The following is a 13,857-nucleotide window of genomic DNA, read 5'->3' on the forward strand; positions in this document are numbered from 1 at the left end:
TCAGCTTTAATAATTTTCTGCATTTTGCAGAAACAGCAAAAGTTTTTTAATCCCAGAGCTAAAAGTTTTGGGGTTTCTGATACCAGAAGAGTATGTCTTATATAATAACTATGTCTTCTAAAAACCTCATGCCCTAAGAGATCAAAAGGATGCTGGTATCACACACAGGAAAAGATTCCAGCAAAATTGATAGGGAGAAAAAAACCAAAACCCCGCCAAATTAACAACAAAAAACTTGAAGTACTTTAGAATTCTACTTGTACTCTGAAGTTTTCTACCAGCACACAAAAAAATGTTTCTTGAAATTTACTACATGCATTATCAGATTACAACACAGGCATAGAAAGCATCTGGTCCTACCTAAAATGTGTTAATAAAAAACTGCACATTACTTTTGGGAAGATATAGAAGTATACAGGATCGTTACTTCACTTACTGCATTCAATAAACAGATTTTAAGTAAAATTACTGATGAAATGATTTACCATCCAGCATAATAGGTTTGCTTTGCACCAGGGTGGCTTCAGTTCTTTGAGATTCTTCTGGTACAGTCATGACAGACTTTGTAACATCAACTGGTACTGCAGACTGAGCTTCAATAGGAGAAAAAGCCTTCTCTTCCTTCTTTTCTGATGAAGACTGATGATCTCCTTCAAGAACTTCTGCAGTATCTAACAGAAAATGATTCTATTGTCTAAACAGTGCTTCACCATATTTGGATAAAACAACTACAACATGGGTAATAAGGTAAGTTGGGAATTTTCATTTCTTTAAAGGAAAACAGAAAAAAACCTGCATGCTTTTAGTACAACTATTATAAAGAAGAAAGCTAAAAATATTAAAATTTTAATTTCATAGTTTCATTATCATTAGTACAAGTTTATATTTGGAATAATTATAAATCCTTTTGTCCTTAGAAAGAATGAAGGGTGGGAGTTGACCAGGAAAAAAATCCAAAAAACCAAAAAAAAAAAACAAAACAAAAAACTGATATGGTAAGTCACATGCTGCCAACAAGGTTACAGGAAGCATCTAATGCAATATTCAGATGATGTCATCCTTTCAAAAAATAGGATTGTTTAAAAGGCAAAGTTTAAGACGTTTCAGCAAAATGAAGATCCTTTCCTTTCAGCGCACCCTGGTTAATTTCTTACCACTTCACTGAGTTTGCAATATTTTGGTGTCCTCCAGTATCAGCTTGTGCTTACATTCAGAACTGAGGCAACACCCAGAAGTAGAAAGCAAGAGAGAATATAAGAATATGCTTCTATTACTTCAAAATTTTTCTCAGTAGATAAACTGTCACTACACTTGCAGTGCAGATAATTACCCATTGCGCTTACCATTTATCTCATCTTGCTCCTCAAGTATGTCAGTTTGCAACTGCAGCTCTGCTTCTCCTAGGATCCTCAGAACTGAATCAGTAGGGCTTTTGCCCCAGACTTTCCTGTGAGGTTCACCAATATCTAACTTTATTACTTCCCCCAGAGTTTGACCTGTTGGGACACAAACACAAATATAAAAACTTCTCTAAATTAGAAATTTTTATTAATTTTCTATATAATAAACAATCAAACAAACAACCTCCACAAAACTAAAGAAGTTATAAAGCCAGAGGTCATGTCACCTCATCCCAAGTCAGGCAACCTAAATACTGTGCTTATCTAGAGGTATTCTTCTGCCAATTCCAATCAATAACAGGAGTTATTCAATACCAGTTGACATATGCAACTTAATAGCAGGAGGAGCTCTTTTAAGAAATTCAGGCTCTCCAAAAGAAAGCAGTATGAGAAACATTTAACATCGGCATGGAATGGTCTTGAACTTTACTTTGAAATATTAAACTAAAAAGTTTCTTGTCTTGCTATCCTTTGACATTTATTTCTGTTAATTCTCCTTCCAAAGAAAACAGGATATAAAGAAACAAAGAAAAAAGAGTAAAGAAATTTCTTGATCTTCTAAAATTCTAGCACTATAGAACTACTAACTAAGTAAAGTTACTACTTTAGTAGAACTACTACTACTAAGTAAAGATGCAAGTCTGTCACATTCGTAATGATTATTTCTTTCTACAATGTGAAACAGACTTCTAGTAAGATAAGCTAAAGATATACTGAAGCCAGGAAAAAGGAGTTCCAACCAAAAGACTAGAGAAGGCAGGCAGAAAATCTGGAATGACAGTCTTGATTTAAGAAAGGCTCAACAGAAGTAACAGATATAAATTGAGAGAAACCCTCAGTTGTTTGTTTTTTTTTTCCTAGTTATAACACAACATAACAGGATTTTCAAGTTAAGTAAGAAACTCATATATTTTAAAATTTTTTTATTCTTTCTGTTATATTAGTGCCTATTTAAAAGACATAAAGAAAGTAACCATGCATTTAATTAGGTAACTTTTTGTTGTTGAAATTACGAAATTATTTATTGAATCTCCTGCAGGCCATTTAACTACTCAGCCTGTGCCTTATTCCTTATTTAAAGGAACACATAACCACCTGCTTTTTAGAAATGGATGACATTAAGTGATAACAAGATGATAATAATAAAGAATACTTGCTTTATAAAAACACACACTACACATGGCAAACTGATTTACTAATACCACTGTGACAAAAAAAAAAGTACTTACACTCTGTTCCAGAGAGAGAATCTTCCATTGATAACTGAGCTAGAGGAACGACGAACTCCGACGCTCCAGATTCCCATTTTTTGCGATCTCCCAGAGGTGGCTGGTCACCTTGTTGTTCCCTACCATTTTCAGGTTCAGCTGATTCAGAGGTATTTTTACCCTCCTTTTTTCCATTCTCATCTTCTTGAGCTTTAAGATTTTGATTTAATCTTCTCAGAATTTCTCGCTTATTCTGAAAGAAGGACCAACAAATGTATTAAAATAGTGCCTTTCTTTAAAGGATACCTAAATGAAACCATATATAATTTGACATACTTGTATTGTAAAATCTGGCTTTTTTATTTCCTCCTCAGATTCCTGGACAGCAGTTATTACATGTTCATCCTTTAAGTCCAAGAAGCATGAAACAGAAAGCAGAAAAACATGTCAGAAAAAAATTATCTTGAGAATAGTAATAGACATAATAAAACCTTTCCAATGACAACTGCAGGTAGACTGAAACAGAATGCAGGATTATTCTGCTTTATTCTGTCCCAAAGACAGAATTTTAAGGCACCTTCCATCTTTGAATTAATCACTATCTGAAAGTGGTGAGCAAATGAATCACTCAATTTAAACAGATAAATGAGATTTCAGAGCACGAAATGTAGCGATAAAGCCAAATCTGACCTCTACAGCCAGAATGCCACTGAATTCCTATGCTACAAATGAGTAATTCTACAAGAGAACCAAAAAAGTGGCAAGCACAGAGCCAAGACTAGTTTATGAGGAAAAAACAGAAGGGAAAGGAGACAATTAAGTGATACATAAGTAAGCAAACTAAATATTGAACACAAAAATGTAGAATTTATAATCTGTGTACAAGACGTATATTCTTCATTTCCAATTGCTCTGTGTGCTATTTTAGTCTGTTATAGTCACTGTCTTGCATCACTGTGAGACAAGCTGTCCACACGGAAAAAAATAAGCCAATAATTTAAGTATTGTCCAAACATGGTTTATTTTTCCAGCTATCAACTGACATCTTTCAGTGTATTACATTTTATATATACTCTTTAGTGTAAGTTCTGCTCTATTCCCATAGTTATAGCCTTCAGGGTTCAATATAGTATGAACTACCACACTACACTGAAATTTAGCAACAGCTTAGTAAAAGTACAAAAGCTAGCATTCAAGCTTAGGTTTCTTTCAAATTTTTTTTTCTTTCTTTAAAAATTTCTTTTTCCTAATTAGAAGCAACAAATTTCCTTAATAAATTTTTCTACCTAACCTATACATTTTCTCTATATTCTTTTTCCAATCAGTATCTATTTCCTTTCTGTTCATTTCACCCACTTAGCAAAAGTACCTACCACACCCACTTCCTTCAAAGCAGAAGTCATGGAGATGATAGGTACACCAGGCTTCACTGGAAGTTGTGGCTTGGGAAGAGCTGCTCCAGGCTCTTCTAGTCCATTCACAGGACTATGTTCTGTAGCTTCCACATGAAAAGGCACATTAGGATTCTTTATCCCTTTTGCAATCAGCTGTATAGATTCAATTAAAAAATTAAATCAAAAATTAACTTCAAAACTTCACATTAAACACAGTATTATCAATTAGGCTCACGACAATAATGCCACACATTTATACGAAAGACAACTGCCCACTGCTCATCAGTTTGTCAGCTTCACATGCTGCTTTTTCTAGTCATTATATTACTAGTTGGACTTGTTCCATAGCACACAAAAGTAAAAGAAGATAAAATAAAATTTTGGCCATTAACAGACCATTAATAAAATAATTGGGGCAATCCTAATGATTCTTAGGTTTGATGTTTTGAAGTCTTCCTACAAGCATACCTAAGATTAGGCTTCTAATTAGGGAATTCTGACTGACACAAGATACCGTTTCCAATTTCAGAACTACTTGTCTTGAAAAATCATAGTACAGGATTTTATTTATACGGGCCTACATACTCCAACTGCATGTAACAGATTTATTTTCTTACATGGTCTTCCCAGGCTCTTTTCTCTCTTTCATAGGCTTCCTTTCTCTTTCTCTCCAACTGTTCCTTCAAAACTGCAGCACGAGCATTTGCTTGGGCCTACAGTAAACAAGCGAAAAAGAGACCAACTTAAAATCATCAGCAGTCTATTTCACTAAACATTTTAAGAAGGAATATTCTTGGATTATTCATCTCCCTTTCTCTCACTACTGTACAGACTGTGAAAGGAGGACCCCACTGACAAAATCACTGCTGATCATCTATGTTGAAATAATGGCAACTCCTCAAAATTTAATTGCAGTTCTGCAGGTTGTAATTTTAGTGTACATAGTAATCTTAAATTAATCTTAAATAGTAATGCAAAATTAGAAACTCCACTTAAAATTAGCTTTGAAGACAAATGCATTAATCAAAAATTATTAAATATTCAGTTCAAATTTTACCAACTTATACACAAAAAGCTTCACTTGCTGTTTCACCTCTAGTTTTCAGGTTAGGCATAAGGTTAGCTTGTTTTTACACTGTACTTTGCAGATGGTGGGGGAAAAATTATAGAACAGACAAGAGCAATACTTGCTATATATAGTATTGTGAAATAGTGATATAAAACCACTACATGGAATAAAGTTCTAAACAAACACTGTATTTCTGTGAAATGCACCTTTAATTCATCACAGGATTATATAGTGCACATTCCAATCCACACATAGCCCATGTCAGCCCATTTAAGGAGTTTTGTCCTCCTTTATTCTTTAACCAAAATAATGCTGTTGTCTAAGGTACATCTTCCTTATCCCTTCAGTCTCAAAATGCTGATTTAGTTATACCACATTGCCATTAGGACTAAAGCTACCATACAGAGAAATCTCAAAGACGGGACAGGGAAAATCTTTGACTTGCAAGAATAGACTACACTGTCTCAGCATATTTTAAAATTATCAAGATAAAGCAGCTGAACAGAGTTGTTTGCTCAATACAGTTAAACCCCACCCACTCTCCTTGTTGTGGATACATGAACAAACTATTGTTAGCAAAATGAAATATAAGAAAATTCATGGGATATAAAACATATTTGACAAAGTAACTTCCATCTCCTCCCACTCCACACTTACCTTCTGTGCTTCTATCTTCTTGCGTTTCAGTTCTGCTTCTTCGCTAGAGTCCTGTCCATCAGAACTGACAGCTTCACTCTGCAAAGTGAAAGTCTTCGAGGAATTATCATCAGTTCATGTATTTAAAAGCTGAGTGATACGAGTGCCTACTCAGATTATTTTAATTGACTGTATGACTAACATGAGTCAATTTCACTAAATCCTTGCTTAAATGCAATGTATACTTGAACAGAGCTTCATCTCTGAGATCAGTCGGGGTTTTGTTTATCCATTTGTTTTTTCAGGGAGGATTGGTTTTAAAAGACGTGAAGCTTTAGTAAGTCAGGAGAAAAGTAACGTGCCTCTTGTTGTAAGGAAAGCAGCCCACAATGCTGGGCTCTCACCTGCCACCCCTCATCACTGCTGCATGTTCTGCAGGTGAGGTACACAAAGCTTTGATGCTGTAGAATTCCAGTTTTTTTCACAATATGCGCTGTCTAAAATATATGTCTCTAAAAGTCTTCCACTAGGGGTGAAAGAATACATCCCACAATTAACTTCTGTAAGTATTTAAGATAATTTTTAAACCAACCTTATCTCCACGAAGTTTTGCTCTAATCTGTTGACGTTCATTAAAGTTTTGTAGCCGGATCTGTCTCAATCTTGCCAGATACTCCTAACACAAAGAAATGAAACAAGTTTCAGCTCTATGGAAACTCTCTTCAGTATAGTTAACTTACAATATATTAGATTACACAAAAAAATAAAATGGGTGAGCCGTCCCCCAACATTATTGTTATTACATCACTAGCACTCACTAACCTCTGTAAAAATTCTCATGTAATGAAAATAAAGAAAATTGGAAAGTATGCTTCTCAGTATTAATTATAACTACATTTTACATTACTGAAAGCTAGGGAAGGTTGCATTTATCACAACAAGATTAGGATACAGTGATACCTATGTGTATCAAGTTCAAGAACATCTCTGAGACAGACTGATGGAAGCAACTATTACTTCGATTATTTAAGAAACCAAAACAATTAAACACACTCAAACTTAAGTACATTAACAGTAAACTATTTCCTAGAAAATTAGAAATTCTTTGATTTTGTTACACAGATGGAACCATGCAGGGAAACTGGGCAAAGTCAAGGTCAAAGAAGTGCTATTTTTGTGATGAGCAAAGCGGCAAACATGCAGCAAGCATACCTCTTCCTCCTTGTTTCTTGATTTCCTTCCTCTTGCAGAAATGGACCTGCCTCCATAGGTATCTGCCAGGTTTTGCAGTGTACCCTGTTTGCCATTTAATGGTATCAAATTTAAGGTGGCTGGGGCAGTAAAATTATCTGCTTTATCCAATAACTGTTCACTTATAAGAAACTAAATCCATCAAAGATCTGCAGATGTTCTGATGTTAACCAATAATCCTTTTCCATTTACATGAAACATATGACAGCAGTAACTAAAAATTCTGAGTAGCCAAAGAGAGAGATAAGAGCTCTAAGAATATAGTTGCCTTCTCCTTTTAATTCTGATTTTCTCATGCTGTGTTAGAAAACCTAAATTGTTATGGTTATGAATTTTCTACAACTGGATTATAAAAAAATGGTGTTACAGAGTTGGGATTTCTGCCATTGCTGAGTCAAGCCTAAAAAGTGGAAAGTGGAATCTTTTTATGCTCTTAGATTAAGCTTTTTTAACAATGATGACTCAAAAATCTAATAAAGCACCTAAATATAGTCATTATACCTAACAAGCTGTGCTAAATGTATAGTACACATGCAGTATATAGACTTGGTTCATGTGATGTACTCTGCAATTTGTGACCAAAAGGATTTCAACCTTGAAGAAAGTCCTGTACAGAACAGTACAAGAATCTTTTAACTTCATGTTTTCTCCTTGGATTAAAATAAAGAATACTTGAATTATTTTACTAATGATATACCATGAATTTTTGCTGAACAGGTTAAAAATTCCTTGATTTGTTAGTGCAACATACAGTAAAGACATCAAGCACACATGCATGTGATAGGCCTTCACCCTCATAAAATGCCAGGGGCCTTGGCTTTCTCAAGCTTGTGTGTAGAGAACCATCAGTAAGTAGATACTCTAGCGAGGTTATTGACTGAATCCAAATATTCTTGTTAAATAATCGCTCAGATTGAGAAAAAGTAATAGCTCAAGGAAATAGCACATCACTTCTGTGGTGTAGCGACCATGGGATCAGAGAACAAATTAAAGGAACCATTTTGTGGAAGAGTAGCTCCTATACATTCACAAGGGCTCCATGAATGCTGGTTTCAGCTGAAGCACTAAGCCATACAAAATGGAAAAGAATATTTTCTATCTTCATCTTTTCAGAAAATACACGGTTTTATTTTTAACCTTTTAATATATGTTCACAAGCTTTACAAAAGCTTATTGGCATTATTGAATGAATTTCATTGTTCTTTGTTCTAGCACTGAAGTCATTTTAGGTATTTACATCACTGATGGCAATTTATACAACTGCTCTTAAGAAACTGGAAGCAAGATTTTTGAGAACTGATTTTCTTTTTTGTAGATTGTTAATTTTAGTCATCTGTCTACATTAAATTTTCAAAGACCAGGACTCATGTTTTGCAATGCCATGCAGCTACAGTGAAGTAGCAAATTAGGTCAGCAGCTGTCTAAAAAACCAGATGTCTGAAAGTACCATTGACTCAACTACTGAGTCAAATTTAGACTGTCAGTTGAAAATTAAAACTGACAGCAATAGAAGCTGGGTAAATTAGTGCCAGTCATCAGACAAAAGGCTGACTATTAGCTGATGATTACTCCTTTCAGATCAACATTGTCCAAACAATAGTCCCATCCCTATATGACAACAACTGCCAGCTAGTCAAATTATTGTCCTGCACAAATAGAAGAAAGCTGTTGATAACTTCTGTTTTCAATGGCAAAACCAGGAATGGATTTGGTACTCTGGCTTCAAGTTATAAGTCTTAATCATCTGGAAGTTACTTTTTTAATTTTTCAATAACCTTCCTGTTTTATTACAGGAACCATCTAAGATTAAAACATTTAGGCTCATAGACCACATTAGAGAAAGCTGAGAAATATTAACTCAAATAGTTGGGTATTTTAAATTAACTGATCTCATAAATTTATATAAATGCCAACAAAGTCAAGAACAAAATGGAAGCAAGTACTACTAACAACTTGACAAGAATTGTTCATTTTTTTCAGAATTATTTGCTGGTCTTGAAGGTTTTAAAAAATGGAACCATAGTTTTAGAGGAAGACTCTATGAGTGCAAATCTCTTACATTAACACCTGGCTTTAAATCATAATCTGATTATTAGGTGTAACTCAGGAGATGCTTCTATAAGTCTGCAGTTGGTCTCATCTGACTGCTACTCCAGCAGTGAGTTCAATTTCAGCAGTTGACAAAGATATTGTCACTCAATTGCATATCAATAGGATGGAGAAGCACTCAAAAAGTAAAACCCTCCATGTTATCAAAACACATTGTCATTTTCAATATATGTTTTAAACAGACTTTCTAAAGGAATACTGAATTTACAACCATAAGGATAAAGAACGTTTTATGACACTATTTTCTACCTAATTTCTAAAGAGTAAAGGTTTTTTAAAGGTCAACATTGACAGATATGGATGACTTTATAATACTTTTTCAATAAGCAGAATGTGTTTTCCTAGCATGCACTACTATGTCTGATCATCAGCTGTATCAGTTTAATCAAACTTCATTTTTGGTTCAAGCTACTGTATATAACACAAAGTTTAATTTTAAACAAGACTCTAAAGTATAAACAGAAAAAATGCAAATGAATTTCTAAAATTCACAATAGCAAGTTAGGCACATGCAAAGATAATTTTCTCTGTTAATAAGTTTAAAGTAAGAGAGAAATACACTGCATGACTATGTGATGTTTTATTAAAATTAGCAACAAAATGCAGAAAACTTATCTCCATTTTCTCTCTTTTTTTCAATACTTAAGGAACATATTTAGTCAGCATTTCACTTATGCTACTTCAAAGACTCACAAAGCATGCTGAAACAGTAATGCACACACAGGAAGATCAGATTTCATACCATGTGTCCCTGAGCTCGAGCTTTGTTTTCCATGGCTTCTCTCTTTCGTTGCCAGAATTCTTCAACTTGCTTTTCTCTATCTGCAGCTATCCATCCTTTTTGCCTGAGTAATTTCAACAGAGCAAGATGAAAGTCTCTGAAATATGACACTCTAAGCACCACCACCCCCACTGTCTTCCCCCCCGCACTTATTCTAACTAGAACACACAGGGAAAAAAAAAAGTAACTTTATATGAGTAAGGCATCTTGAAAAAAATGCCTTTCATCAGCCAAAATACAAGTCCCACTTCCACAAAATGGAGGAAAATAGGCTTAGTAAAGGTAAGAAATATTAAAAAAATAAATCCAAAATACTGTATAGTTGTCCTTCTAGATCCTTGTCATCAAAACAAAAATGAATGTCAAAGGACAATCTTGGTATGATTGTTTCTACAAGTGTCTCAGCTTGTTTCTTTACCATTATAATTTGTGACAAAGAAGACTCCTTCAAGATTTCCTTTCAGAAATGAACAAGAACTCATCACACGAGCCAATTAGTAAGGTCAATACTGTGACAGCCTTTCAAGACTGTCCTACATTAGTAGTAAGAGTTTCTACTACTTAGGGAATTACTACAGTGCTACTATTCTCAAAGTGTTCTGGCAATTCCTTCTAGGGAATCTTGGGGGATTTATTTTTTGTTACTTTTCAAAGGGTCTGTGAAGGAATTTTCCTACCCTAGAATCAGCCATAACAAGATGATTGTTTTTTGATAAGTTTCACCCCAGGTCAGGGACCTGCCTGGGAAGACAAGAAGGCTACATTTAAGTTACATAACTGAGCACCCTGAAACTCTACGAGTACATTCATAAGATTATAGAGGAACCAGATTCTGTCAAATTCATTAGAAGTAGACCCAGACAAGTACAGTACTAAAATAAAACCAAAACACTGAGAAATGCTGCAAGATATTCTACAAATGGTAGAATGCTGAGGCCTTTCCAAGGTTCCTCGAGCCTCGCTAATTGAGGACCTACCAGGGGTTTGGCAACAGTCAGGAAGAAATAGGAATATGCTGATAGCAATAATCCATTAGGCTGAGGCAGTTAAAGAAAGAATAATTTTCCAATACAGGAAGGTCTAGTAACTCACAATTAATTAAAACATTAATGAAATACTTGCATTTTGTTATTTTTTTTCTTCACCCCCAATCAAAAAGGAAATTATTTTTTTTCCCATGTGTTACAATTCATTAAAATGAACCCTTTGATAAAACCACTTTGAATCAATAAAACAAACACTGCTCTGAAAAGGCAAAAGACAAACTTCACATGTCTGTTACTGGTAAAGAAACAAACAGTTGCCAGTCTCTGTGTATGCATACCTGATTCACTAAAAGATTTTTACTCTACCTTTTAAATACATATGAATTCAATTGGTGGATAGTGAAATCTGTGCAAAGCCCTGGCATGCAGCTGAAGTTTGTCACACATCATAAACCTTATAGTGCTGGAGATATCTTTCCAAAAAAGCCCAAATCAGTACAGTCCTATTTGTCTCAAACCAAATTCACAGGAACATCTTATCTCAACATTTTAAGAAAATGTTTTTTCTTACTCTAAAGGTGAGTGACTCATTTTGCTAAAACATTTCAACTAGATTTCTTCTGGGCTGCACTTCTGTCTGAGAGAATTTTTCAAGAATGTTGACACTGAATATATTTGGCTTTACAATAGTGGTCGTACAATGAGAAAGACTTCAACTTGAAGATTTTTCAGCTTCTTCGATATATGCCCTAAATTGACTATCTGTAACAAAGTTCTTGTTATTTAAATTCTTTCTTTGAATGAAACATCATGAACATTCGTCTTCAGCTGAAAGAATTAAGTACAGGACAGAAATACAGCTAGGCTGGCTATAAATTATTAAAATTTATTATTTATTTATTATTTATTTAAATATATTATTATTAAAATTGCTTCTAGGTAAAATACAAATTCTTAACATATTTAAGATGCTAAGAAACAGAACCTCAGTTTAAGGCTAACAGTTATCCAGTTTATAAACAGAAAAAAAACCCAGTCTCTACCTATTTTGGAACTTCTGGACAGTGTTTTCATTGAGTGCTTCTGAATTCATGTATTTGAAAAATACTAAATTGGTTTATTTTCCCAGTCTCCATATTACTTTATAATTTGTAGCACTCTGATGTAGTTTCTCTCAATTTTAATACATTTAAAATAGTTTATCCAGGTGTAGACAAACATAATCTAATATTTTCAAATGTATGGGTCAAACTGTTTCTTAATCTAGGCAAGAGGTGGGGACTGTGCGCTTTGAGCAAAGCACTGAGAATAAATAGAGAAGGAAATACGTTTAAATACAGCTGGCAAAAGATACTTCCCAGTACTGGGTTGGACCAGGAAGAATTTTAACTATCTCACAACAGTCCAACCTACTATAAAGAATATAAAATATACCTTGGAGCTTTCAGAATTGTAGTATCAGTGATAAGCATGATGCAATTTCTGCAAATTTTAAAACAGTAAAAAATCTATAATTGCAAGTACATATTATATTAGAACATAAAATCGAATTAATTTAGTTTACAAGAATAAGTGGTTTCTTTGGCCACTTCCTTTTTCTCACATTAACTCCATTTATTTCTTCCTCCATGGAACAGATCATTGGCTCTGCAGAAGTTTAAATAATGAAGGAGAAAATCTGTGCCTCTAGGAAAGTCAATTAGTAACATTCACAGTACTAAACTTCCAGGAAAATGGTATTTTCCCATTTACTAGTCACAACTGCAAACACAGGTCCTTGGGCAATATTACAAGATTTAAAGGGGAGCAAAGTTTTGAAGAAACTTTTTGAAAGAGTGAAAACATTAAAAAGAAAATGCTTGCAATCCTTTTAAATATAAAAATACCCTATTTACAGTAATAGATCTTCTAATTCACTATTTGAATATCAAATTAGAAGCTGCACACCGTTACTAACACCTGACATTCATATCTCAATGAAGAAAGCTCCTAGAAGTTTTCCACTGACCAGCAAACTAGAGCCAACAACTCTGGGACCACTCTACACACTGTGCAATACTACAAACGCTTAGGTGCAGAGAAGGCAGGAAGAATAAGATGATGGGAGAAGGAAGCATCTTGTCAGGTAACACAAAAAGTGGAACAATGAGCAAAGCAAAGGAGGAGGTTTACACTGTTATCTGCAACCACATTAAGCCAACAATTTTGTCTGAAATCTACTTTAGGCACATTTGCTTAGTAAACTATTTTTTCCATTACTGGAAAAGCCAAGATCTCCACTGGCTCTAAAAGAATTGTGGTCTGTGAGGGACTAACACACAAACAGACAGCACAATACTAATGAGTAGAAGTGATTTTGAGACATGCTCAACTACTAAATGAAACCAGACACAAAACAAGAATCTAACATGTAGGGACAGATTCACAGATTATCACAGTCCAACCTGTTTGCATTGGCTTGTTTAGCCTCCTTCAATCTTTTCACTTTTTTCCTAACTGCACCAACATCTGGTAAATGGTGATGACCTGCAGGTCCCTTAGGAACTCCTGGACGTGTTCCAGGTGGAATTCCTCTGTAGATAAATACGTACAGTAACTTTCATTACTTTCATCTAAAGCAGACCACATGCAGCTTCTAATGGAAGGCAGCCATACCTTTCAACAACTCCTCGGTCTTGTAGTTTTGCTCTCACTTTGGCTTCCCTCTCTTCAGCTAGTCTGAAGACATTTTCCTTTTGCTGTTGCATCTGATCAAAAATAGCATGATAGTGTTCATAGCGTCCTCTGGAAGACACAGGAAAAGGACCAACACCACCTCCACCGACATAATATGGTGCCTGGAAACCAAAGGGGTAGTGTGGAAATCTCAAATACTGGTTTTAATAGGCTCTTCCAATTTTTACCTCTTCAGCAGAGCTAAAAATATTAACATATTCTGCAACAATTCTAAATCAGTCCTAGATTTATCCCAGCATGCCCCAATTTTAATGAATTGTAAGATATATAAATTTTTATATAAATTG

The 13,857-nt window shown here is 34.5% G+C and overlaps 1 protein-coding gene across 6 annotated transcripts in view; it reads right to left on the bottom strand.

The window, feature by feature from the left end:
- NEK1 (NIMA related kinase 1) overlaps positions 1 to 13,857 on the bottom strand; it is a 43,362-nt gene that overhangs the window by 9,557 nt on the left and 19,948 nt on the right. For 2 of the 6 annotated variants that reach the window (XM_056489475.1, XM_056489473.1), the window contains 11 exons: positions 13,490 to 13,671; positions 9,810 to 9,912; positions 6,920 to 7,003; positions 6,300 to 6,383; positions 5,729 to 5,821; positions 4,620 to 4,715; positions 3,982 to 4,155; positions 2,945 to 3,013; positions 2,630 to 2,861; positions 1,344 to 1,496; positions 486 to 671 (listed from right to left, as the gene is read on the bottom strand). In XM_056489475.1, coding sequence (XP_056345450.1) covers positions 486 to 671; positions 1,344 to 1,496; positions 2,630 to 2,861; positions 2,945 to 3,013; positions 3,982 to 4,155; positions 4,620 to 4,715; positions 5,729 to 5,821; positions 6,300 to 6,383; positions 6,920 to 7,003; positions 9,810 to 9,912; positions 13,490 to 13,671 — 1,456 coding nt within the window. Of the gene's footprint in view, positions 1 to 485; positions 672 to 1,151; positions 1,217 to 1,343; positions 1,497 to 2,629; positions 2,862 to 2,944; positions 3,014 to 3,981; positions 4,156 to 4,619; positions 4,716 to 5,728; positions 5,822 to 6,299; positions 6,384 to 6,919; positions 7,004 to 9,809; positions 9,913 to 13,278; positions 13,408 to 13,489; positions 13,672 to 13,857 lie in introns of those variants that run through there. The other 4 variants (XM_056489472.1, XM_056489471.1, XM_056489476.1 and 1 more) reach the window with 4 other exon arrangements.

Source organism: Oenanthe melanoleuca, chromosome 4 (assembly GCF_029582105.1).
Source record: "Oenanthe melanoleuca isolate GR-GAL-2019-014 chromosome 4, OMel1.0, whole genome shotgun sequence".
Classification (NCBI taxonomy): Eukaryota; Metazoa; Chordata; class Aves; order Passeriformes; family Muscicapidae; genus Oenanthe; species Oenanthe melanoleuca.